Source organism: Procambarus clarkii, chromosome 89, assembly GCF_040958095.1.
Source record: "Procambarus clarkii isolate CNS0578487 chromosome 89, FALCON_Pclarkii_2.0, whole genome shotgun sequence".
Lineage (NCBI taxonomy): Eukaryota > Metazoa > Arthropoda > Malacostraca > Decapoda > Cambaridae > Procambarus > Procambarus clarkii.
In genome coordinates, this window is record NC_091238.1 from 8,570,389 (window position 1) to 8,597,582 (window position 27,194).

Below are 27,194 nucleotides of genomic sequence, written 5' to 3' on the forward strand. Positions count from 1 at the left end.
AAAATTCATATTTGATATGGCACCTGTCCTTTATCTGCAGTTGTTATCGCAGAGCCAGTGCCTATCACAGATGAGCTTTATTCTCTAAGCTTGACCATTAGCGCCAGTTCTCAACTGGCTCACAAATTCCTTACCCAAAAATCCAATGCTGTATAATGCCTGTGAACTTTTACGAGAGGTTTGGTTCTCCTACAACAATTATTTTACTCCTGCAATTCAGTCTGCTCTGTCCTCTTGCTTTTCCACAGTAGCGAGCTCCAATGGTGTTCATTATTAGATGCTCTACCATTTTTATCCCCATATCTTGGAGTGTTTAATAAATATTTATAGCCATATATGGAACAGTGTGTGTTCATGAGGACTGGCACACTGCAGTTGTCCTTCCATTAAGAATTTTAAATGAATGGAAACCAAATTGGGAGGCAATGATTGTTTCAAAAGCATATAATGTGTATATAAATCATGGATTCAAAATACTTACAGATGCAACTGGTTAGGGTATAAGTGGATTTGCTGAAGGAGCCCCTGGTGGCTCCGAGACTGAGATTGCTCAATTCTAATGGGCCACATCAGACAGTAATTCTAGGGCTGGGGACCAGAGTCAATACCTGACTCCCCTCCCCACAGAGGTACGAGTGACAATTCTCCAACCCACTGGGAAAGCATCCAGAAAGTTAGTGAGGCATTACAGGCAACTGGAGGGTTCATAGAAAACAGTCACCAAAACCACCAAACAACTCTACAAATCATTCATGCAGAATTAAAGACTCACTCAAAACTAGCTTGAAACTCATTGGTACTGATGGCCACCACCAGAATGGCCCAGCCCATGCCCACAGCTGGCTTCCCAGCTGTGGGAAATTATTCTGTTGCTGATGTTCTGATGTAAGGTTCTACCAGTAGTGCTCTGGGTCTGTCAGCTGTGGCAAGCCCCTCTGCTAGAACCACTGCACTGTGCAGAGTGCCTTAAGGTGCCAGATTGGGGGCATGCAGAGTGCCATATGGCACTCATAGGTATAGGGGACGATTCAAAACTCCTACAGATACATGGGGCTCACATCCTGTGCCACGGGACTCAAGTAAACAGAAGTCATGTTGAAAAAAAATTGTCAGCATCCGTACTGGCTGTGAGAGCCTCGGCACTGAGAGAGCGACCAAGGCTGGTATGCGGCTAGGGGCTACAGAACCATTTAATAATGATGAATAAAATAGGTGACTGTAATTATTTAGTGTTGATAGTGTCATAGATGATCCTGATTGTGATAAAGAATATGTACAACATTCAGATACCAATGAATACAATGCTACAGTATACCAATATAGATGGACTGAGATCGAAAATATTAGAGTTGAAGGATATAATTCAGCTCAAAGTCCCAGATATTGTTGCATTAACCCCACAACTGCTTGGCTCCCAAATATGACACCCCCCCCTAGTGTGCAGGAAATAAATTCTCTGGAAAAAAAACAAAATTGTTTTTAAAGTGTCAAAAACCCTTCCCGGAGTATGTGTATAGTAACTGAAAGTTGAAATTTTACTTATTTTGGCTTCTATGACGTCGTAAGTTGGCATGTGACGTCATCATTCCCTGTTCGCCTGTGGCGTACACTCCCGGGGCCAGTAGGGCGCCCGGGGCAGCATGCGCATGTTGCCACGAATATATTTTTGTTAATTTTTTGTGCACAGTTCCAAATACATTTTATTTGTTTTTACGTGCCAATCCTATGTATAATGAACACGTACACTATATTATAGCAGTAGAACATCCATACTGTCCGAAAACACTGTGTTACATGCATGACACGTGTACACATATCGGGCACATATTTCCAATGTATCATGCTAATTTATGTATACTGTATATACAATCTATTTACACGCTGTACAGTATCACACACTATATACAGACACCATAAACACACTCAGAACTCCACGAGTGTGAGCTGCCACACCCAGCCAGCCAGTCCTCCCTCACTCCTCCAACATCGTACTCGCCATCACCCCTCCTCCCACCATACTGTTATTGTTTTTATTACACTATTTACATATGTTATGTATTCCTATCTACATGTTTTATTCACCAGAACTATGCAAGTAAGCCAGTATTGTGTCAGCACAGTGGCCACCATACACTATATACAAGGTCACAATGTCTACCACTCTGTTTACAAAAGAGAATTTTCTTATATTTCTCCGGCAGCTTTGTTTCGTTAGTTTAAATCTATGACCTCTTGTTCTTGAAGTTCCGGGTCTCAGGAATTCTTCCCTATCAATTTTATCGATTCCTGTTACTATTTTGAACGTAGTGATCTATCGCCTCTTTTTCTTCTAGTTTCTAGTTATTCTTTCTGACCTTGATGTTATCTCCTTTTCTTTGCAACCAAAAATTATCAGAGACTTACTCCGATCAACTGTGTTTTGCACCAACTTCGGGTTAGATGCCAATTCTTTTCTCACTTCCAGCCTAATGTTTGTTTTATCTTGGTTGCTGCAGTGTTTGACTTCCTTTACTACTGCTTCTATTTTTTCCTTCTCCTTGGCCACTTGTGCATAGGTGAGTTGCATATCCTTCTTGCACTGTTCTATTCCCTGTGTAACTTCCTCCATCTGTGCTGACAAAAGCTGTTTCTCCTGTTGAATTTCCTTACCTAACTTATTGTAGTCATTTATGTTTAAATTTACTTTAACTTCTTCCAAAGCTATTTTTAAGAGTTTATTTTCTTCTTCCATGGCTTTGCAATTTGTTTCCAATTGATTCTTAACCTTGCATAAGTCTTTCACTAAACCCTCAAGACATAAAACTTTGCTATTCAAATGGTCATTACTTTCTTTCAATTTACTAATTATTTCTACATGAGAGTTCACTATAGTATCTAAATTTACCAACTTTTGAGATATATACAAGAGTTGTTACATTCTTGTACAGCCACTAGTACGCGTAGCGTTTCGGGCAAGTCCTTAATCCTATGGTCCCTGGAATACGATCCCCGCCGCGAAGAATCGTTGTTACAACCAAGTACCCATTTTACTGTTGAGTTAAACAGAGGCTACAGTTAAGGATTTGCACCCAGTAAATCCTCCCCAGCCAGGATACGAACCCAGATACGAACTTGTTGTGTAGACTGCTTATATTAATGCTTTCTTCATTGAATCCCGCAAAATCAACCTCTGTTTTTTTTTCCTCTTGCCAGCAGCCATCTGGAATGATCTTCTCTGCACTGGAAACACTAGGGCAACTTTTTCTCGTCCAATTTTTTCACTTCCCTTAGCACATACCTGTTATCTCATCTATTTTTCAAAAGCACTATACCTTTATGTTCTCTGGGACACCACTCACTACCTGTACTACAATACTTAGGATTGTTGAAATATGCTGGAGCTCCTCTGATGCAAGTGTTGACCCTAGGGGTGTCACCTTTTGAATCAAAAGAAAAGTAAAGTGTAAAAGTAAAAGTGTGGGAGGGAGAGTGTTGGTGGTGATGGTGAGGGAGGTGGTAAGGGAGGCGGAGGAGGGAAGGTTTGCTGACCACGTGATGGTTGCCAAACCTCTCACCCATACTTTATTAAAATTTTTAATCCTAGTTGTAAAATATTTATGCCAAAATATGTTAATTTTCTTATATTACTATACATTATTAATCATTAACATGTGTTATAGTTTTCTATTTATTAATTAAACAAATATATTTTTATTTATGCATTATGCACAGTTGGCATCTGCGAGCAGGCGCTGACAGACATGTCTGCCTCTCGCCTAGCCTCGACCTCATTAGTAGCTCCCTTGACCCCGTTAGTAGCTCCTTCCTCTATAGCCCTCCTGTTCTCATGTTATGAGGAAGGCAGTGAGAGAGGGATGGGAGGCAGTGATGGAGGGAGGCATTGAGGGGGGGGGGAGGCAGTGACGGAGGGAGGCATTGAGGAGGAGAGGCAGGGAGGGATAGAAGCAGTGAGGGAGGGAGGGTGGTGGTGGTAAGGGAGGGAGGGAGGTGTTTGGTTTGGTTAATATGGTTCACTTCTTGTGTGGTCCACTTGTCCACTTGAGTGATCCAACTTGTCATATGAAGAAATTACTAATTGTAACCTGTGATAGAATGGGCACTAACACAGAAACTAACTTGGAATGCAACTACACAATGAACTTTATTTCATTTTAGTTATATAAAATATATCTTACCTGAATGTTACTCGATATATTACCGACACTTCAACCACTTTGGAAGTACCGGTGTCCTGGAAATAACGACCTGGGTACATCCCCATATAGGCTGTTAAATTGAGTGGATACTACTCATATTATTCATACACAAAACAATTGGGTATAAATATAAACCATAAATCAAATATATGAACATTTAACTGCACTTTATCTTTACTGGGGACCTCATGGTGGCGTATGGGAGACATTGAGGAGGGAGGGAGGGAGTGGTGTTGGTTTATGGGGGAGGGTGAGGAGGAGGTGAGACCATCCCATGCTCGCCTGAAGTGCATTCATATCTGCATCACTGGTTTCAGATTTTTTTTCACACATTTCACTGCCTCTATTATGTGACAGCCAGTCAGAACCAGTCACTTAATCACAAGTCAGTAACACTTTCACAGTCAAGATCAATCACAGGCAGTCATAACCAAAGGCAGTGTAGCATTCACAGTTGTGGTAGCAACCAGTTAGGCATTTAGTCATTCAGCCCCCCCTCCCTATCCGGCCCGTTGTTGTCCTGAGGGGGTCTCGGTACTCACCTAGTTGTACTCGCCTAGTTGTGCTTGCGGGGGTTGAGATTTGTCTCTTTGGTCCCGCCTCTCAATCGTCAATCAACTAGTGTACAGATTTCTGAGCCTACTGGGCTCTATCATATCTATATTTGAAACTGTGTATGGAGTCAGCCTCCACCACATCATTTCCTAGTGCATTCCATTTATTAACTACTCTGACACTGAAAAAAATTCTTTCTGATGTCTCTGTGGCTCATCTGGGTACTAAGTTTCCACCTGTGTCCCCGTGTTCGTGTTCCACCCAAGCTGAAGAGTGTGTCTTTATCCACCCTGTCAATTCCCCTGAGAATTTTGTAGGTGGTTATCATGTGTCCCCTTACTCTTCTGTTTTCCAGGGACGTGAGGTTTAACTTCTTCAGCCTTTCCTCGTAGCTTATTCCTCTCGGTTCCGGGACCAGTCTGGTGGCATACCTCTGAATCTTTTCTAACTTTGTCTTATGTTTAACTAAGTATGGACTCCAGGCTGGAGCTGCATATTCCAGGATTGGTCTGACATAAGTGGTACAGTATACAGGGTCCTGAATGATTCCTTACACAAGTTTCTAAAGGCAGTTCTTATGTTGGCCAACTTGGCATATGCCGCTGATGATATTCTTTTGATGTGGGCCTCTGGGGACAGGTTCGGTGTGATGTCAACCCCAGATCTTTCTCTCTATTTGACTCTTGTAGGATTTCACCTCCCAGATGGTACCTTGTGTTCAGCCTCCTGCTCCCTTCGCCTAATTTCATTACTTTACACTTTCCTGGGTTGAATTTTAGCAGCCATTTTCTAGACCATTCCTCCAGTTTGTCCAGGTCATCCTGTAGTCTCTGTCTATCATCATCTGTCTTGATTCTTCTCATAATTTTTGCATAATTTTTGGTGGGCGGCTGCTGGAGTGTGATGCTCCATGGGTCAGTCCTGTGTCCTTTTGAGGCCTTATTCTCCTGCTGCTGCCTTCTCCAATTGTGCCGGATATCTTTTCCTTTTCCTTGTGTTTCATTTTTTCCCCCATCTTCTCCTAATTGTCATTTCCCACCGACATTTTGCCAGTCTTGATTATTCTTTTGGACTACTTCTGTTTTGATGCCCGGGTGTTTGGGGAGGCACACTCTCTCACCCGTAGAACTGTGGTACTCAACGTCGCGAACGAGGGGTCGCTTTTATTTTTAATCCTTCTTTCATCACTGAACCCGATCTCGATGGACTGATGGTTCTTAAGGTGGCGTTTGTCTGGAGTATACTCACGACACATCCCTGAGGGGGGCCCCTGGCAAGACTGGCAACATGTCTCTTGTTGGGTGTCCTATCCTCTAATTGTGGCTCCGTCATGGGTGCGGGGGCACATTCGTGAATGAAAGTATTACCTCTCATTTTCATGTCGCTGAATACTGTTCCTCTTATGACTTCTCTAGCTCATGGGGTGGGCGACCAAGCCCCCGAGTCGGACTGAGTTGGAAGACCGGGCTCTGACCGCTACATTGGGCCCAGACCTAGCTCCTCCTCTGACCCTCCTGACTACTCCCCTCGGCTCCCCTCCCTCCTCTGTGGTTGGGTTGAGCCCCAAGCCCCCAGCGGTGACCCCCTCGTCCCCTGGCACGTCTCTATCTCTCATTGTAACTACTGCGCCTTTTAACCCCTCTCTCTCTGGGGGTTTTCAACTTCGTCCCCGCCATGGCCGTACTCGCACGATCCCTTCCCCTACTAATACTGTACATACAACACCTTGTTTGGTCCTGCTTCATAGGCTAAATACTTTGATCTCCCCCATCTGGATTCTACACCTGACGATTTCTCCCTCCATAAACACCTTGTTGATTCAGTAGATGCTTCTGATACTTTTTACCCCACCCATTTCGGTACACGTGTCGTCGCTGCTGCTCCTCCGGATGCAGCTACCCACGTAGCCGTATTGTCCTGCATTGGGGGGACTCCTGTTCGGGTCTCCAAAAAGGCTGGGTTAAATGCCAGTGTTGGCACTGTTCTTCTCCTGCACCATGTTGCAGCTGGTGTTCGGGACCTAAAAGACTGCCATGAGGATATTAAACTTATCCTCGAAGCCCAAGGCCATCCTGTCCTCCAGGTGGACTCGTTCACTCGACCCCCTAGTGGTCGTCGCCGTCAGCCCCTTCGAGTTGTGAAAATCACCTTCGATAGTAAGACCCTTCTGTCCTCTTATCATTCTTGCTGGTGTCAGTGCTCTGTTCAGAAGTACATCCCCTCTCATAGACTTTGTAATAAGTGCTGGAAGTCTGGGCACGGTGCCCTCAAATACTCAAACCTTGTGTCTCTATGCCCCATGTGTGGGGGCGATGACCACTCTTAACACAGATTGCTCTTCTCCCCAGGCTCGCTGCCTCAATTGCGGTGAGGCCCACCCTACCTTCTCCCGCACATGTATACACTACAAGCTTGAAGAAGCCATCCTCAACTTGAAACACTGGGATCGTTTGACTTTTCCTGAAGCGAGACGCCAAGTCCGCTGTCTCCACCCTTTCACTGGCGTATCTTATGCTCGCGTGTTGCATTCTACCTCTCCTCGTCCTTCCCACCCTCCTCAGTCATACAACCGTTTCCAGGCTTTGGACCCGGACACGCCCACTGCCTCCCCCCCCCCCCCTGTGCCTTTTAAGTTCTGTCCTGAAGGGTCTCCATCTTGGTTCTCCATCTTTTTCATGACACCATCTTCAATGCTGCCCTCCATGCTATTCCTCGCTCTACCTCCCGGGGCACGTGGGAGTACATTCCCTGGTGGAATGCAGACTGTGCTCAGGCTGTCTGCTGTAAGCGTGCAGCCTGGAAGAAACGCCGGCAGACGGCTGATTCTTTTATTTTGTTTCGGAAAGCAAGTGTGGTGGCCCATAGGACCATCCGTACAGCTAAACATGAGAGTTGGAAATTTGATGTTTCCACTTTTATGTCTAATACTCCTCTGCTGCAGATCTGGAAGAAGATCTGCAAGATTGCGGGTAAGTTTGTTCCAGATGTCTCCCCGGTTTTCCACCTCCGAGGTACTCTTGTGGCGGATCCAGTGAAGGTTGTGACTGAACTGGGTTCCCACTTTTCTACTGTTAGCTCTGATTCTCATCTTTCTCAATCCTTCTTTCTTTTTTGTAAGCTTATTCTTGAATTTCGTCCCTTAGATTTCCACACTTATCTCCGCCTTCCCTATAATGATCCCTTCTCTCTCTCTGAACTTCAGACTGCCTTGGGCCTCTGCGAATCTACGGCAGCGGGCTCGGATGACATTCATTATGAGATGCTTCGCCATCTCCCTCTTTGCACATCTCACTATTTACCGAGTCTGTATAACCAGGTCTGGGAGTCGTCGTCAGTCCCTGAGGACTGGCTCAATGCTGTTGTATTCCCTATTCGGAAACTGGGGTCTCTCGGTACATCCCCTAAGAACTTCCGCCCTATTGAAGTCCCCTAAGGACTTCCGCCCTTCCACGATTTGTGTTTGCAAACTCTTTGAGCGTATGGTAAATGTTCGTCCGCTGTGGTTCTTGGAACACCATCTTCACCTCTTTCCTTGTCAATTTGGTTTTTGCAAGTGCCACAGCACAATTGAAGTCCTGGTGACCTTGGAGGTCTGTATTTGTACTGCTTTTGCTGAGAATATCTCTGTTGTTGCTGTCCTTTTTGACCTGGAAAAAGCTTATGACACGACTTAAAGGTACCATATTCTGTCCCAACTTCGTTCTTTTGGCCTTCGTGGTAATCTCCCTCTCTTCCTTCAAAGCTTTCTCTCTCGTCGTACCTTTCGGGTCAGACTTGGTGCCACTCTCTCTGCCTCTTTTCAGCAGTATGAAGGGTGTGCCCCAAGGTAGTGTTCTGGACCTAGATTCACGAAGCTCCATGTATTTCTTCGTAAGTACTGTATGTGTGCTACGAAGGTTCCTAAGTACTGGCTAAGAATGCGCCAAAGCACGATTCAGAAAAGTATACTTACGAAGATTTTTAAGTACAGTGGAACCGCGAATAACGACTTTAATCCGTTCCGGCGCCATGGTTGTCATGTGAAACTGACGTCATTCAAAACGAAGTTCCCGATTGAAAAGAATGTAAGTAGAAATAATCAGTTCTAGCACCGAAAAACATCAATATGATATTCGATGTTTTAATTAATGGAGCAGCCTACCTTACATACACCGAACAAACCTTTATGACATTTTTCTTTCATCAAATTTGCTCAATTTTTTTTTAATTTTTTTGAGAGATATACAAGAGTTGTTACATTCTTGTACAGCCACTAGTACACGTAGCATTTTGGGAGGGCCCTGGAATACGATCCCCGCCACGAAGAATCATTTTTACAACCAAGTGCTCATTTTACTGTTGAGTTAAACAGAGGCTACAGTTATGGATTTGCGCTCAGTAAATCTTCCCCGGCCAGGATACGAACCCATGATAAAGCGCTCGTGGAACGCCAGGGGAGTGTTTTGCCACTACACCATGGAGACTTTTGTATAGCAAAAGGTTCATTCGGTGTTTGTCAGGTAGGCTGCTCCATGTTTCTTAACACTTTCGCGCTAACCGGACTCACCGAGGAGTCCTGTTTCGCCAACCGCTCCCGCATAGTGGACATAAAGTTATGTCCTCTTTTAAAATATTTGTATAAAATTCAATTTTTATCCGATTTACTTTGGGTTTGTTTCAAACTGCGCGCCATGAGGCTCTCTTTCTCACCACTAGGCTGCATGGTACAATAAGTTCATGAAAGGTGTGGACCACTTCAATCAAATGGTATTATGTCCCAAACGGGTTGCAGGTGGGTGACTTTAGCCGTTTATACTGGTAATGCTTCCCCCATATCATGTATTATATGCATATGTCTGTTTAGGGAATTTTATTCCGATCAATGTACAACCAAAAATAACTGTGTGCAACAAGTATAAACTTGACAAACATAACAAAAGTAAAAACATTTTGTGTGTGTTTGACGCTCACTGATATGTTCCAGCGTTGTTTTATATTTGGCGCTATTCTATCTTACGCTTTGTTGATCTTTTTTACCTACGGGCTCATAGAACATTCTATTGCGAACACATTGACACAAAAATGAATGACGTACATAGAAAATTAATGTCATGAGAGTGAAATAAGTATAAACTTTCAAAGCGCCGTGCGTCGTCCCGTCACCGATACCGGGTAACAATTTCACCACTTCCCACACTCTTGCGGGCGGGCCGCAATCATTATTCTACGCTTATATTCATATCACCGTGTTGGGAATTTCATTGCGAGTCCATTGATACCAAAATTAACGCTGTAGGACAAGTGTGGAGGTGATAACAATCCCAAGAGTAAAAACATTTTGTTGCTGTTGGGCGCTCACGGCGAGTCATCTTCATAGTTATTTATTTGGTGCTGGTATCCCTATACGTTTCGTGACTTTTTTTTTTACTGATGTTCTTCTAGAGAATTTTATTGCGAACACGTTGGTACCAAAATGAAATACGTAGCTCAAGAACTAAGGTACTGAGAGTAAAACGAGTATACACATTTTTGTTTTTACGCTTACTCAGCAAAAACGCTCCCCGCACATACCGCTTTTTTTTTTACCATTGAAGGGGGCGCGAAAGTGTTAAAATTAAAAATAAATAAAAAAATAAAAAAAACAGTTGAAACAATTTGAAAAACGGACAAATGCCATAAAGGTTCGTTCAGTATTTTCCAGGGTAGGCAGCTCCATTATGACAATCTTTCTGTTTCAAATGTGTTCCATTTGTTTTGTATTTTCCATTTATTTCTCAATAATGGAGCAGCCTACCTGCCGAACACAGAACGAACCTTTTTGACATTTGTTCTGTTTTTCAAAATTCTTCATTTTTTTTTCATTTTTTTTTATAAGAAACATGGAGAAGCCTACCTGACAAACACCGAATGAACCTTTTTGACATTTGTTCTTTCTTAAAAAATATTCATTTTGTTTTTCTACAAAAAAGTCAATGCTTTGCAACATCCCAGCATCAATAGCATCTTTAAACAAAGAAAAATAATTTATTTGCATCGTCGGAGGCGTCCGAGAATGTGTGAGAAGCAGTCCCCCGACCCCACCATGTGGTGTTGACGTTATTCAAACGAGCGGTCGCCTAACGAGACGAATTGTCGGCGTTCGGGGCATTTGTTACTCAAAATGGTCGCCATTTGAAGCGGTCGTCACTCGAGGTTCTACTGTAGTTCACTTAGGTCTCGCTAGATGTCACTAGGGCTTTTAGTCTGGCCACTCAGAGAGAAGGTAACATTTTTAATCTTACAGCTGTAGCCAATCACGAAGCTGGCATATTGGAGCTTATCCGTGAATGTACTTGCCACTTATTTATGTCGAATTTTCTTAAAAAAATTAGTATATTTTGAAGTAAAACTATGTTTTTTCCAACTTGTACAGTCAGCACTGACATTGTAGTAAACAAATATGTTACATTTTTTGTTTATCTATGTAATTCTAAGAGATAGTATATAGCTTTCCTTGTCGCTCCCAAGATTTGAGAAGCGATGGTATTTATTTATGTATATATTTACCTAAATTTACCCAATGGCCACTAACTATCTAGTAGCCTTGATGAGGACAAAATGCCGGGGGCTTGTTAAGTCTCGTCAATTGTCCTAATGATATTTTCTAGCTGGAGTTTGGCATTTACAGCTTCATCGGGTAGGTGGTTCCATGGGTTTATAACCCTCTGGGTGAAAGAACATCTGTTTTCAGTCCTACTTGAGAGGACATACTCTCCAACACTATATCTGTGATTGCCCTCTTATCAGTGACTTCAGATCAAATGGTACGAGGTACTTTGAGTTCTGTAATTACTTCATACACTCAGGAATATTAGAAGATATTCTTGTGCTGTACCCAGATTTTGCTAGTGGGGCTAATAAATCAGCCTAACATTTCTTATTCTCTCCTGACTCCATGTATGACTTGCCATCCTGTGAGGTGGGGATGTTGGATGAGCTTGTAGCTAGTTTATGATCTACACTGTAATCTTTCATATAGAATAGGGTAGCAGCACATTGCTGTGTATACCTAAGCTTGTTAATAAAAAGAAATTAGTAATAAAGGTTTTAAATTATAGCTTGTATTATTATTATTACCAGTATTATCCTTATTAAATCATAAATGTTAACCATGGATCATTAAGATCTCATATTGATATGTAATGTTAGTAATGTTGACCAAACCACACACTAGAAGATAAAAAGATCCATTTATCCAGTCCCTTCACCATCCATCCATCCAATCCTCATCCACTGTTCAGTCCCCTCACCATCCATCCATTCAGTCCCTTCACCATCCATCCATTCAGTCCCTCCCACCATCCATCTAGTCCCCCCACCTTCCATCCCGTCCCCCCACCTTCCATCCCGTCCCCCCACCTTCCATCCAGTCCCCCCCCCCCACCATCCATCCATTCAGTCCCCCCCACCATTCATGCATCCAGTCCCCCCTCCATCCATCCAGTCCCCCCTCCATCCATCCAGTCCCCCCTCCATCCATCCAGTCCCCCCACCATCCATCCAGTCCCCCCACCATCCATCCAGTCCCCCCACCATCCATCCAGTCCCCCCACCATCCATCCAGTCCCTCCCACCATCCATCCAGTCCCTCCCACCATCCATCCAGTCCCTCCCACCATCCATCCAGTCCCTCCCACCATCCATCCAGTCCCTCCCACCATCCATCCAGTCCCTCCCACCATCCATCCAGTCCCTCCCACCATCCATCCAGTCCCTCCCACCATCCATCCAGTCCCTCCCACCATCCATCCAGTCCCCCCACCATCCATCCAGTCCCCCCCACCATCCATCTAGTCCCCCACCATCCATCCAGTCCCCATCCACCACCCATCCACCCACCAATCCATCCATCCTGCTCCCCCTCCAAACTTCGTACAATGAGTCAAATTTTTCGAGAAAATTGATTTTGTATAACGTAAAATTTGTAATCCAGGGCATTTTTAAACTGAGGTTCCACTGTACTACAGGATCGCTACTCTGAAATGCTTGAATCGCACTGCGCTACCCACTACCCTCGTCAATTCCTTTCCGCATGAATGACCAATTGATCATGGACAAACCCCGAAACAGTATAATACTGCCTGCTCTGCAAAGGCAATCACGCCGGGATTTTCCACCGCTGCCCCGCAGACAGGAAATCATCAAGACACTGACTGAATCCAAACAAGCCAAATTTTCCACCTCCACTGCTGGTGCCTCTAGCACCAGCTCCAGTGCCTCAGTTCCCACCTTCTGACCAGAAGCCGACACCAGGCACTCATCCTTCAACGTTCAAGCTGCCACTTTCCTGGAACTCCTGGAGGTATGAGCAGCAGCTGCTCAACACCCCAGCCATTGAGGGTTCAGCTCCCAGCCCACCAGCCACTCACCAACCCAGCTGTTGCCACCACCTCACAGCGGCCAATCACCGACCCAGCCTTCGCCACTGCAGACGCCTGGCTCCTAACACACTTCACAGCATGGGTTACACTTTAGTTTTGGTGACTGACAAGATTGCCAGCCCCAACTACTGGGAATTCGTGCGGATTCTTAACACTTTCGCGCTCCGTACTTGAGCCCCTAGACTCAAGTGCTATAGGTGTTTTGGGGGAGTGTGTAGGGACAGTGAAATGTGTATACTCTTGTTCACCTCCATTTTCGTTGTATGTTTCATTTTGGTATCAAATTGTTCGTAATAGAATTCCCCACAGGAGTTTATACATATAATGTCCAAAAGCCCGGTGTACCACCCGCACCAAGCACAAAGATCGGGCGATCATTAGCCGTGAGCGCAAAACAGCGATAAAATGTGTATACTCCTATCAGTTTTCTCACCACAATTATCATGCTGCATTGTTCAGTTTGATATCAATGTGTTTGCAATAGAATTCTCTTCAGGGACATATGCATATAAAGTCCAAAATCTTGTTGCACCCCACCTGCAACAATGCCGAAAGTCGGCCAAGCGTTACCCGTTATCGTACACCCGCAACACCCCTACAGAAATGTTTGATACCATCAATTTTCGTGTTACGACGTTCATTCTGGTATCAAATTGTTCACAATAGAATGCTCTAAAGGGATATATGCATATAATGACAAATGGAAGAACAACATTACCAATACCAATAAGATAAAGTATAAACCCCAATATCTGTAAAGTGTCTGTACTTACCACTCAATGATGTTTGTAGAACATAAGTTGAGCATTCTGTTGAATCACTGCACCTGCTCCAGGAAAAGGTTTCCTGAAGTTTCTCAACACCAACACAACAAGTTTCATTAGCTGGAGTGGATTGGTGTTAAGAATTACTGCTTATCCACCCAGTTTCCCAATTCCAGCATACACTTCAAAATCATGTACCAGTATGTAGCCAATAGTGGATTCAGCAAGCATGTACAGCTTTACTGCATACTTATCAGGTTTACTGTACAGTATTTGGATTTTAAACCTTGAAAGATAGTCAGCCATGCCATAACACTGTGCCTTCATAAAAATTAGAATTTGAACTAATATTTTAATTTCGGATGCGACATGCGTCTCAAGTGAACTTCCATGACAAAAATTACGGACACATGATTGGTCGCAATTGCGCGAAAGTGTTAACATCCTCTATGCTGCAAACAGCCTCCCGACCTTCACCATCCCAGCGGAAGTCTTCACCACCACTGCTCCAGTTATGAGTTCTAATCTAGCCCCTGACCCCTGACATTACTGTGAATTCTGTGGACAGATCTACTGTTTGCTGCTGTAACACCCACTCCTACAACTACTGCTAACCCAACAATGGACCTGGTATAGGAAACAGCCCCCGAGCTGACACTTGTTACAACCATTGGGCCAGTATGGCACTGTGCAATTTGGTCCAGGAGCATATAGAAATTGTTTACATATGAAATAAGGAGCCTTCACTCATGTAGGTATTTTAGTGTGATAGGCCCTGAATGTGGGGAGATTATGTGGTGAAAATGTTTTAATAAATATATTATTATATGATAGGGCTAGTCAGTTAGGTTTGGTAGAAGGAGTGTTATTATATGGTAGATAATACAAAGTATTGTCTCCTCAAATTTGCAAATGGCGGGCAATTGCATCATTGCCAGATATAAGCACATTTTGATGCCCCTAGCTTTGTAGTTAGCCTGTGAAAATCCTGTAATTTGTTAATATATTGTAAAGCTAGGATGTTATATTTATACTTAGAATTGCATGGTGGCAATTTAAAAGGTATTAGAGATTCAAGTTACTGTATGATCAGTTGACCTTGAGAGGACCCAGGACAACAGTGAGGCGTGGGTCGCTTGGCATCTTCTCAGCTGGTTGGTTTGTGTGGTCTTCCTTTTTATCTCCTTTACTTCTTTACTATAACAAAGTTAAGTAACTAGTACCACGTGCCACCCTTCGGTTCTAAGTAATTACCTAAGCGAAGTTACAGGATGAGAGCTACAGTCGTGGTGTCCCGTTTTTCCAGCACTCTTTGTAATATAACGCTTTGAACTTACTGACGGTTTTGGTCTCCAACACCTTCTCAACTAACTCATTCCAACCATCTACCACTTTGTTTGTGAAAGGGAATTTTCTTATTTCTTTGGCAGCTTTGTTTAGTTAGTTTAAATCTATGACCTCTTGTTCTTGAAGTTTTAGGTCTCAGGAAATCTTCCCTATCAATTTTATCGATTACGTTACTATTTTGTATGTAGTGATCACATCGCCTCTTTTTCTTCTATCATCTAGTTTTGCATATTTAATACCTCTAACCTATCCTCATAGCTCTTGAACTTCAGTTCTGGGAGCCATTTAGTAGCATGTCTTTGCACCTTTTTCAGTTTGTTGATGTGCTTCTTAACCACTGCACTGCGCAACGTGCCTTGAGGCTCTCGATGGGTGGTGCGCAACATGCTTCAGGGCTCTTATAGGTTTAGCATATATCATTCAAAACTCCCGCGGCTACATGGGGGTTCACATCAGCTTCCTCAGGACTCTCCGAAACAGACTCCATTTTTTTTTTTAAATCGTGGGCAACATTAAATCGTGGGCAACATTCCCGGGTGTGAGAGCCTCAGTACTGAGTGAGCAACCAAGGCTGGTGCACATAGCATGAGCTAACAGCATTGCTGTTAGCTCTGTACACAGAAATAAAATCTGTACACAGAAATAACACCACACGAGACCAAAATCTGAGACCAGAACACATGGCAGGATGTGCAAAATAGCCCTATTGGAAAACAGAGGTGCAATAGGGATGCCGAGAGAGAACTCATTCAACTTCAAAGGCCCAACACTTTTCAACACACTATTGTAAGTGGTCGGTCAGTTATGCCCCCATAACTGACAGACCTCTTGCAATATTCAAAAGAGAACTTGACAAACACCTTGAAAGGATACCTGATATAGGATACCTGATAGGCAGTCTCCATGGTGTAGTGGTAAGACACTCGCCTGGCGTTCCGCGAGCGCTATGTCATGGGTTCATATCCTGGCCGGGGAGGATATACTGGGCGCAATTCCTTAACTGTAGCCTCTGTTTAACGCAACAGTAAAATGTGTACGTGGATGAAAAAACGATTCTTCGCGGCAGGGGATCGTATTCCAGGGACCATAGGATTAAGGACTTGCCCGAAACGCTACACGTACTAGTGGCTGTACAAGAATGTAACAACTCTTGTATATATCTCAAAAAAAAAAAAAAAATAAAAAATATACCAGGCTGTGAGCAGCTGCATCAAACAGTTTGGTTGACCAGATCACCAACCAGGGGTCTCGGTCAGAGACCAGGCCACAAGTCTCTGGAATCATCTATAGGTAATTGACAGGTGGGACTAGAAGGCTCAAATACCTCTGCTGTTGACATGAAAGGGACCACCCTCAGAGAAGGCCAAGCTACACCCCAAACTAAACCCTGACCCGACATCGAAATCCTCAGAGACTGTACTTTGGAGCTGGAACCAAGGAAAAAAAATTGAAGCAGAGCGAACCACACCCGAAGAGGAAGGAAGAGGAGGTGTGGAGAATATCCCAGAGTCTAGGTGGAGGTCACCACCACCTTCCATTCCAGATACCTAAATCTAAGGGCCAGCACTGAGGCAACCAACCGATCCATATTTCTCGAATGCTTATCATGGCAAAACTATCCCATAATGCAGTAGCTGCCTGGAAAGCCTTCAATTGGGTTGTAGAATCCATCCGAGGGGAGACCCATTGAGAGCACACCTCACAGGACTCCAGGACATAAACAACACTGACCCAACAGGCAGCATGGCGGGGGCAGAAAGAATGAACAATGTAAGGTAGCAAAGAACATGAGGTTCTATTACATAATCAGAAAAGGTACCAAACTGTGGCTGCAAGTGTCTGCCTTTCTTTGGAAATATTATGATCGGCATTGGTTTACTGATATCTGAACTTTGTAAATCTTTATCACTGTCAAACTCTCAAACATTGAGGTTGGGCTCAACTGGCTGCTCCATAAAGACCTCGACACAGACAAAGGGGATTCCCAGGGCCTGAAGGAAATAACCAAGTAGGTACCTCAGGCACTGGAGCCACTTGCTAGAGGAACAGACACCTACCATAGCCTAATTATCATGCTATTGGAGGTGACCAAGGCATACAATTTAAAGACGTTTGCGAACTCCAACAGCTCAACACAACCAAAAATATCCCAACCAAGGGCCCAAACAGGAATCCAAGATTCCAGAATAGCTTAAGTGAGATGTGCTCCAGTGAACAGGTCTCTTGGGGACAAACTCACGAACACTCCAGAAATGGGAAGCAAGGGCAGCATTAGGGAAATGCTGCCCGAATGCATGCACTCGGGGAAGAGAACCCTGAGTACATGCAGCCTTAAACATCCAATGAACCAAGCCCACTCACCAAACCAAAATCAAAACATGCACTTGAAGCTTACACTAAAACAGGAGACAATTCACAAAGCAACTGAATTCCCACAGGACAACCAAATCCAAGGATGGCTGGCACCGATCTTGAAGCCTTGTACATGAGATGGCGTGATCAGAAGCACTACAAACAGGTATGAAGACAGTGTTATCAGGAATAGAACTGACTGGGAGCACCAGCTGGGTGCATGCTCATGCGCCTCCTGAGCTTGCTTGGTCTTTGGACCCCCCTCCATTATCAACTTTCTTTCCTCTTATCATTTTATAGTGTCCTCATTGGTCCATGATTCTTTCTCAAAGGCTTTGTTTTTGGTTTCTCTTGCTTCCAGTTGTTGGGTGAGGGAGTTTCTTGCTCTCCTCCAGAGGCATGGTTCTGTTCTTTTGTATTTTTTTGAACATTTGTTGTATTTGCATCCAGCTCTTTCTTTTCTGGTGAAGAACAAGTTGGGTGGCTTTTCGAAGAGTTCTTTGTGTATTGATGCTTGGCTGGTCCAGCTCTGGGTACATCATGTGCTGTGTCTAGTGGGAGCTCTTTGCCACTATCGTCATGCCACCGATTTTGTTTTGGTGGATGCTTTGTGAGTTGATCCTGTCTCCTTTATTTCCTGTTCCTAAGCTCATATATCTCAGGATGTTCACAGTGATATGAAGTCTAGCCAACCTGTGGTCTACCCTCATGCCCATGATGGTAGAAAGTATGTCTCTCTCTCAGCTCTGTTTGCTAATATGTCCTGGGTCAGTATTTGGACACAGGGCTTTGGAGGGGGTAACAGGGTTCTGGCAGTCCGGTATTTAGTGAATGTTCCCAGGCCTGTGTCCTTGGGCTCTCTCTCTCTCTCTCTTGTCTGGGGGGTTTCTTCTTTGTCCTAACTTCTATGATGATCCCTCCTCCCTTGTAAGTTCCCATGTGTTCTTTCTTCTCTGTGGGTAGTTAGCTTCAGGGAGCCACGAAAGGTTCCCTCAAAAAAACAAGATTTGAATGCACTGAAACTCCAATTACTGGGTGAGTCTCTGAGGCTCCCTGATCCTTCCCCTCCCCACCTCCCATCCAGGTCGTTGGATGAGTGCTTACATCTGCTTCAGAACTGATGTCTCGGACCCCTGGCAGGCAATGAGTCACTTCTCCCCTACCCTGAAACGAGTTGGGTACATGGGGCAAATGAGCTCACTCTAGTTTCGAGAGAATTCTGTTGTTGTAGTTGAGGGAGTTTACTAAGTGAGCTTCGAGGCTTCAGTCTCTTTTGAACCTGGCAATTATTTTTGACTCGCTGACTGTCTGATTGCCTTCCACAGTCAGGTGACAAAATTTCACTGCTTCCTATGCCTCTGTGAGCAGGCCAGGTTGTGTTGCTGGTCCCCAATAGGTCTAAAGAACTCCACGGCTGATGCGACCTGGTAGATGGGAACTATCTCAATGTATAGCTTAAGGGAGCCACCAAGGCTTGCCCAAAAATTTACATTTTATTACATTCAAATCTGCCTTTTTCTGATCAATTATTGTTTGAATAACGTATATTTTTTCCTTCAGACAGAGATAGAGAAGCGTCTATGTCAGGTGACGGCAAAGCACAGGAGCCATACAGTGGCACTCACAATAAACTTCCCGCTCACTTACCCACGGCAACACACACCAATTTTCAGATTCTCATATGGGACCACCATTGATTATGCGTGTAAGACAGAACTTTTAAAAGTAAGTTAATCTTTTAGTTTTAATGTTACTGTTTATATCTTGAAAAATCATCATAGTATCTGTCAAAGAAATAAATACTTTTAACCATACAATATCATAACTAACTGAATATTTTATGTACTGTAAATTATTAAATTTTAAATGTCTTGTGGAAGGATTTTGTAAAATGCTGTAATCATTTGCTGTAATCATTTAACTTTTGAATGTAACCATCTTATTTTAATTTTAGGTTAAGCTTATCAATACTGTATTTAGTACAGTTATCTTTAACTTTGTTCTGAGATCTTGTTGTATATGCATTTGCATTACATATTCCCACTAAGAAAATATAAGTGATGTCACTGAAAAACTCTCACAAATGGCACCTGGCCCCCAAGACACTATGGTGGCAGCTTCTGACAGAGCTGAGCTTGAACAGATTTGACAGATCACATGACTAGCATTAAAGCACTTGTGTGTGTCATATCTTGTTTTTCACACTAATGAACTCTGTATTCTTTCTATATCTGGATAGGGTTGAAAAGTTTAAATATTTGTGGGTGAGGAACAAGTAGTCATAGTTAGTCTAGTTGTCATTCACTCACTAATGACATGCAGGACTGATAAAGAGTAAACATTAAATTTTTTTTTATTCATGGGACATTTCTGGGTACCTCAGGAAGTACAGAATATTTGGAAGGCACTATAATGCAAGAAAGTAACCCAAAATACATACATAAACATAAACAAATTGGAACCTCAGAGTACGAATTTAATCTGTTCTGAGAAATGCAATGAAACCTGAATATTTGTACACCGAATCAAATTTTCCCATAAAAAATAATGTAAGTTGAATTAATACGTTTCTCACACCAATACATTTTATCCAGAATACTGCTCATATTTTTTCATACACAAAACAATAAGGAATAAATGTAAACTGTAAATAAAATAACTGAACATTTAACTGCACTTTATTGAGGACTCATTTGTTGGCATATGGAAGACAGTGAGGAGAGGTGTTAGTGTTTGGAAGGGGAGTCCCCTTCCATTATAACATCAGGCAGTCATTACATTTCTGGGGAACACACTCCTATGTTTTGTAGGCATATCACTAGGACCTGGGTGTGGCTCACTGCTTGTTTCTCACTAAGAATTTGTCTAAAGACACTTGTTTTTTTGCCTACGTTTTAACAATTGTCAGTAGTGAGACATCACATTTTCATTGAAAAAGGTTAACACATCGGCTTGCTACAGGGTGAGTATACTTGCTATCTGGGTGAGTATTTTCAGCAAAACTTTGTGGTTCTTCCCATACTGCACACATTTTCCTAGCCAAATCAGCCTTGCACATACTGTTTTCAGGCTATGATTGATCTCTCTTTTTTTTCTTCTTCTATTGCCATCCTCAACTATTTTCTTAGGTTGAAAATTACCACTGATTTTCTTGGGATCCATGGCATGATACATAATAATAACTCTTTTGGTGGAGCCCTGTCAGCTCCCTGAAGCTATCTGAGCTGATATAGTGCTTTATTAGTTTGGGTCATCAGTGACAGGAATTCTTTTGTCTACCAGTAACCACAAGCCAGAACCTGGCCCCCTCAGAGAGGCACAGGGAGCAATGGCATATGAGCACTCTACATTTAAAGTATGTATGTCATATTCCGCCATCGACCGGGGTAGGCACCCGGAATGCTAGGCAGACCAAAACAAACAACTAGCCAGTAAAATTGCTCCCTACAGCCAGAAAGAGCAAAGAAACTATAGCTGAAAGAAACAAAAGTAGCAACCCTGCACGCAACTAGTACTCCTGGTCATTAGCGTATCTTCCCCCATCCCAAAAAAAGAAAAGGGAGGGGGAGAGTCAGCTCAGGCAAGCCGGCTGCCCACCACCTCAGTTCTTGACCTGATGTGCTTGCAGTCGCTTCAGTCACCTCTGGCTTCAAGTTCCTGTACTGGATTTTTGCCTTGTGTGGCTGTACCAGCTGTTGTGTGTGGTGTGGTGGCCAGGTGTTCTTGTACTTGGGAGCTGCATGCACCTAGGGCACTCTTCCCTAGGTGCTCTGTAAGTACTATCCTTGTCTGTCAGGATTATCTTCCCTGGACGTTTGGGATTTGCTCTCCATTTGGGGGCTTCGTCGCTTAAAATTGTCTTTGCCCTTGGGGTGAGTCGGGGTCTGGGGCTTTCCGTCTTGCCCCAGGTAGGGGAGTGTTATTGGGTAGTCTACTTACTACCTATGCAACGGTCGACGTTTCTTTCCGGCTGGTAGCATGCTTTTGGTGTGGTTTCGGGGGCTTGTTTTTCTTCCGTTTTCTGGTGTTTTGCCCTATGTGGATAGAGGAAGTCCATTTAGCTCCTTATTAGGCTCACCTAGGTAGTGGCGGCTTTCCTTTTCCGTTTCGCCTGAGGTTTCACCACTGCTACTGGTTGTCAGTTTGTCTGCTTCCTAGCAGGGGGTCTATTGGCTTAGCTGGCCTCAGTGCCTGGGCTTTCCATAGGGCTGACATACCCTGCGGGCCCTGGAAAACCCCTGTCGGCTTGGTCGGTAACATGGATCCGTCCGACCCCACTCTCGCCTTGTGCAAAATTGACAGTTGTTTGTCGCCCCTTCCTCAGGGAGACGATCACCCCTTCTGCCTCCGCCATGCAGCCTGTTGGGTTGGTGACACCTACGACCCGGAGTATTGCGAGACTTGTTTCCTGCTTGTGCTTCTGTTTACCCATTCCTCATCTGCAGATGATAGGATTCAGGATACGGCAGCGTTGCGAGCTCACTTCTCTTTCTTGCCACACGCCAGATTGGTTGCCTAGAGCTGCTCTAGGCAACCAGTCCCTTGGATTGATTGGATTTCCCTTGGATTTTAGGTACCAGGTTTGGGGGCGTTGGTCACTTCGACCTTCGTTCCATCCGTACCCTCCCTTCTTTTGCAGGTAGGTGAACCATGCCCACCTGCTCCTCCCTCCCTGTATCTGGCTTCTAAACTTCTGAGGGCTTGGGTGGCTTCAGGGGCTGCCCTTTCCAATTCGGGCAAGGAGGTGGTTGAGCCCGTTCTTCCCACCGAGGCTTCCAGTTCATCACAGTCGTCTTCCTTCTCGGAAGCGTTTTCCTTGGACTCTGAGTTTTCTTTAGGGGTGGTGGGCGTGGAAGATTGCTCTTCCCTGGGGCCTGTGTCGGGGGTTCTCAGGACTTGTGAGGGGGGGGGGGGTAGTCTGCTTGGAGCACTTGGGCTCCTTTTGACCCTGCTTGGAGCACTTGGGCTCCTTTTGACCCTGCTTGGGCCTTTGTACCTTCTCGGCAGGGTTTGTTGCTGCATTGGAAGAGATTTTCGTTCCATACCCCCCTGTATGCATTCATGGTAGGAGTGCCCTTTCTTTGGGTTCCTTGGATTTATCTTTCCTGAGATTTCCTTCTTCTCGGAATCCCCTTGGGAGGTTCGGGAAGCCCGTGGTGCATACCTCCTGTGAAACCTGATTTATGCCTTGGTGTTGGATCCAGCTCCTTTTGAGTTCGATTCTTCTTCCCCGTATTGGGTGCGTTATAAGATTCCAGGGTCTTCTTGGCTGGCAGACTGACCCCCGTTTCTCCCTCGGAGCTTGGCATGGCTTTTGTCGTACCTGCTCACTTGAGTAGCGGGAGGTTTCTTCTGTGTTGCAGGTATTCTTTGTGGCTCGTTACCTTGATTATCTTGAGGTGTTTTCGAGGCTTAGCATCCCTGTGGCCTGGTCATTGACCAGGCCTCCTCGTTGTTGGGCTGGTCAATCAGGCTGTTTGATGCTGCTGCTCACAGCCTGATGTATGAATCACAGCCTGGTTGATCGGGTATCTTTTGGAGGTGCATATCGAGTTCTCTCTTGGGCACTGTGAAGGGTCGGCCAGTTATGCCCCTTATGTGTAGTGGAAGTATGTTGATAGAGTTCTCTCTCAGAGTATCTGTTGCACCTCTGCTCTTTAACGGGGGTATTCTGCACATCCTGCCATGCCTTCTGGCCTCATGTGATGTTATTTCTGTGTGTAGGTTTGGGACCAGTCCCTCCACTATTTGCCACATGTAAATTATTATGTATCTCTCCCGCTCCCGCATGCGCTCAAGAGAATGCAGATTTAGGCTCTTTAGTCAGTCCCAATAGTTTAGATGTTTTACTGAGTGGATTCTAGCAGTAAAGGATTTCTGCACGCTCTCCAGATCAACCACGTGCTCTCCATGAATATGGAGTTCCAAGAATCAGGGCCTGGTGCAGAGTGCATAGGCATACTGTTTATGGCTTCTTCAAAATCCAGTAGGGATAGGGTGACGTCTGATATATGATTTGATGTTGGTATCATATCCATGAAAAATTCATTGGGGTTATCAATCTTTAGTGTGTTTAGTGGCTCGCTGAAAACAGTGTCATACTGCTTCCTCAGTATCTTGCTCATTTCTTTGGTGTCATCGATGAAAGTTCCATCTCCCTTTCGCAGGGGCCCGATACTAGATGTATTTTTTTTTATCTTGATTTGGCTTGCTCGAGTTCCTCAGTGAGTGCCTCTTCACTCCTGTGCTTCCTCATGATGTGAGTCTGGTGCAGTTGCATGCTCAGGTTCCCACTCTTTTGGCTGCTTTGGCAGCTGATGACCTCCGGACTCATGGTTATTTGGCTTCGTTCTTGCTCCTTTTCGGTTTTCTGGAACTCTCTTCAGATGGGCTTTTGGAGGTTGTGTGCGCGTTGAGTGCGTGACCTTCGGCTATGGTTCTCGTCTTGGCTGCTGAAGCATTGTCTGCCTTACTTAAGTTGTTTGCACCAATCCTCTGGAAGATAGTTTCAAGGTTTTTCTTCTCTCGCCTCACGTGTCTGCAGGCCGTGTTGGCTCAGTCTTTGGAATCGACTTGGGCCCTGACTCTGCGGTCTTCTTCACTGTTTTGTCCTCTGTTGTTCCTAGAGAATGTAGTAGCTCAGTTTCTGTTGGTAGCTTCGACTACTTGTCACCCTATTCCGGACTTGTTGGTGCTCGGGGGGGGGGGGGGGGGGGGGTGTTCATTCTCAGTTGTCTCAGTTGGGATGTTCCAGGGCTCATGCCACGCTTGATTGAGGTAGACCTTTGGTAAAAATAGTTGCATTGGTCAGTTCCCCCAGGGGCTTTGTCATGTTGTCAGAGCTGTGCTCGCTCTGTGTGATGTTTGGCTTCTTGGGGTTTGTGTCGGCCCTTTTGCGGGTCGCTCTGTTGACAAGGCATTGGGGGGGGGGGGGAAGGCTGTCTCTCTTTGCCTGTGCTTGGTCCCATGATTATTGGGCTTTTCAGGTCATTTCTCACGGCCTCTGGTGGCATTGGGTGGGCCGTTTCCCTGTAGGGGAGTCAGGCATGAGAGAGCAGCCTTCTTCCCCGTCCCTCGGTTAGGTCATCTTGGAGTGACTTCTCTTGGGCGTGGTCAAAACGACTTTGTTTTTTCAGTGGATTTAATGCTTGTTCTTAGTTCCAAAACAAAACTGTGTGGATCTCTGGTATATTCTTGACTTGTCTCATCTTAACCGGCTGATCCCTTGCCATTCTTTTTGGACAACCACGCTGTCCCAGATCTGGCTCGTTCTTGAACAGGGCTCTTGGTTGATTTCCCTGAACCTCCAGGACTTACTGACATGTCCCTATTCACCCGGGGTTCAGGGATTGGTTGTAGTTCCAGGAGGGATAACAGGCTTTGCCCCATCTGGAACCCCAACCAATCCCTGAACCAATCCCCTGGAGCTGGAGTTCCAGCTCTGTGTCTTAGGTTGTCCGCAGTGTCCTTAAGTCCAGCCAGTCTGAGGCCTACCCTCATGCCCTTGACGTATGGCAGTGTGCTGCGCTCGTTGAGGTTTTTGGGAACATGTCTTGGGTTGACTTTCGGGCACAGGGGGTTTTGGAGGTCGAACAAGGTACTGGCTGCCAGATATCTAGTGAACGTTCAGTGCCCTCTCCGGCCTTGTGTGGCTTTGGGGCGTCTGTCACGGCCATTGGTCTCTTCTTTGACTTAGGCCTGTGGTGCTGCCACCTTCCGGGTATATCTCTGTTTTTCCTTATCTGTGGGTAGTTAGCTTCAGGGAGCCGATGGGGTTTCCCCAGAAATCCAGCGTTGAATGTAATGAAACACCATTTTCTGGGCTGTCTTGGAAGATCCATAACACACTCCCTCTGGTTGGCGTTTTTTTTACATCATGCCAAGAACCGGATTGGTGGGTGGCCGGAGCCGACTTCTCCTCTCCTTTTTTTAGGGGGGAGGGGGGGGGGATACGCTAATGAGCAGGAGTACTAGTTGCATGCAGAGTTGCTTGTTTCTTTCCTTTCAGCAGGAGTTTCTTAGCTATTTCTGGTAGTAGGTCACAATTTTATTGGCTAGTTGCTTGTTTTGGTTTGCCTATCTTTCTGGGTGCCCACCCTGGTCGATGGCAGAATATGACATACAGTACTGTACTTTAAATGTAACGTGCTCATACGCCATTACTCCCTGCACCTCTCTGAGGGGACCAGGTTGTGGCTCGTGGGCCCCAGTAGACAAAAGAACTTAAGTGACTGATGACACAAACGAATAAAGCACTACAGTGGTACCTCAGCTTATGAATTTAATCCGTTCACAGAGACGGTTCGCAAGCCAAAAATATGTAAACTGAAGCAAATTTCCCTATAAGAAATAATGGAAATTGAATTATTTCGTTCCAGACTCCCCAAAAAATTAACTTCAAAGTAAATTTTATACCTAATTCACCCAAATCTTCAGTACTAAAGTATGTACAAGTTATTACTTATCTTTATTGATGACTCGTGTTGGCATATGGAAGATGGTGAGGAGGGAGGGAGGAGGAGAGGTGTTAGTGTTTGGAAGGAGAGTCCTCTTCCATTATAACATCAGGCAGTGATGACTTTTCTTGGGTACTCTCTCTTCTACGTTTTGCAGGCATACCACTAGGACCTGCTTGTGGCTCACTGCTTGTTTTTCTCACCATAAAACAATCCATAGAGGATTGCTTTTCCCTTCGTTGTAACACTTGTCTGTAGTGAGGCATCACAGTGTCATTAAAAAGGTTAATGCAATGGCCTACTACAGCTTGCTCTGGGTGAGTCGTTTCAACAAGAATTTGCATTTCTTCCCACAGCCTACACCACTTCCTAATTGTTGAGGAAGGAACATTTTCTACTGCCTCCTTCTCCCCTGAAATCATTTCCTCAGCTGCCTCTTGTTGTTGCTCCTTGTGGTCATTCTCTCATGTGTTTTCTTGGCTTGAACCTTACCACTGGCTTTCTTGGGACTCATGGCGAGATATATAATAACAAATTTTATGTTCAAATAGCCAAATATAAAAAAAAACTGTAATTCTTTACAAAGAACTCAGGCACAATTGTCACTTGGTGTGAGACACTGGTAAACTGAGGCGTGATCGCCGTGTCACCACGCGCTAGGTCGGCCATACGCGTATCAACAAACTCGTTTCCCGAGGTAAAGTTCGTATCCCGATTCAAATTTTCCAAAGAAATTTGGCTCGTATCCCGAAAAGTTCGTAAATAGGGACATTCGTAAGCCAAGGTGTCACTGTATATCAGTTCGGTTAGCTTCAGGGAGCCTCCAGGGCTTTGCCCAGAAAATAGCATTTCATTACATTCAATGCTGGATTTATGTTAAAAAAAAAAAAAATGAAATTTTTCATAGTGAATTCAAGTGCGGTCATCAATAGGCAGGATGCAAGTGTAAACTGATCTTACCATCTCAGACGAGTAAGAACAAGCAGTTAATAGTCTAGAGTGAACATCGTACATCAGGGCATATTATCCGATGGAATTTTCGTTGTACACTAGGAAATTCGTATTTAGGTGCAATTTTATGCCGAGGTTCCACTGTACCAGGGAAAATTTGTTAACCACTGTGAT

General features: G+C 44.5%; 1 protein-coding gene across 6 annotated transcripts in view; it reads left to right on the forward strand.

The window, feature by feature from the left end:
* Wdr59 (WD repeat domain 59) overlaps positions 1-27,194 on the forward strand; it is a 241,877-nt gene that overhangs the window by 87,230 nt on the left and 127,453 nt on the right. For all 6 annotated transcript variants that reach the window (XM_045767261.2, XM_045767260.2, XM_045767262.2 and 3 more), the window contains one exon: positions 19,174-19,338. In XM_045767261.2, coding sequence (XP_045623217.1) covers positions 19,174-19,338 — 165 coding nt within the window. The remainder of the gene's footprint in view (positions 1-19,173; positions 19,339-27,194) is intronic.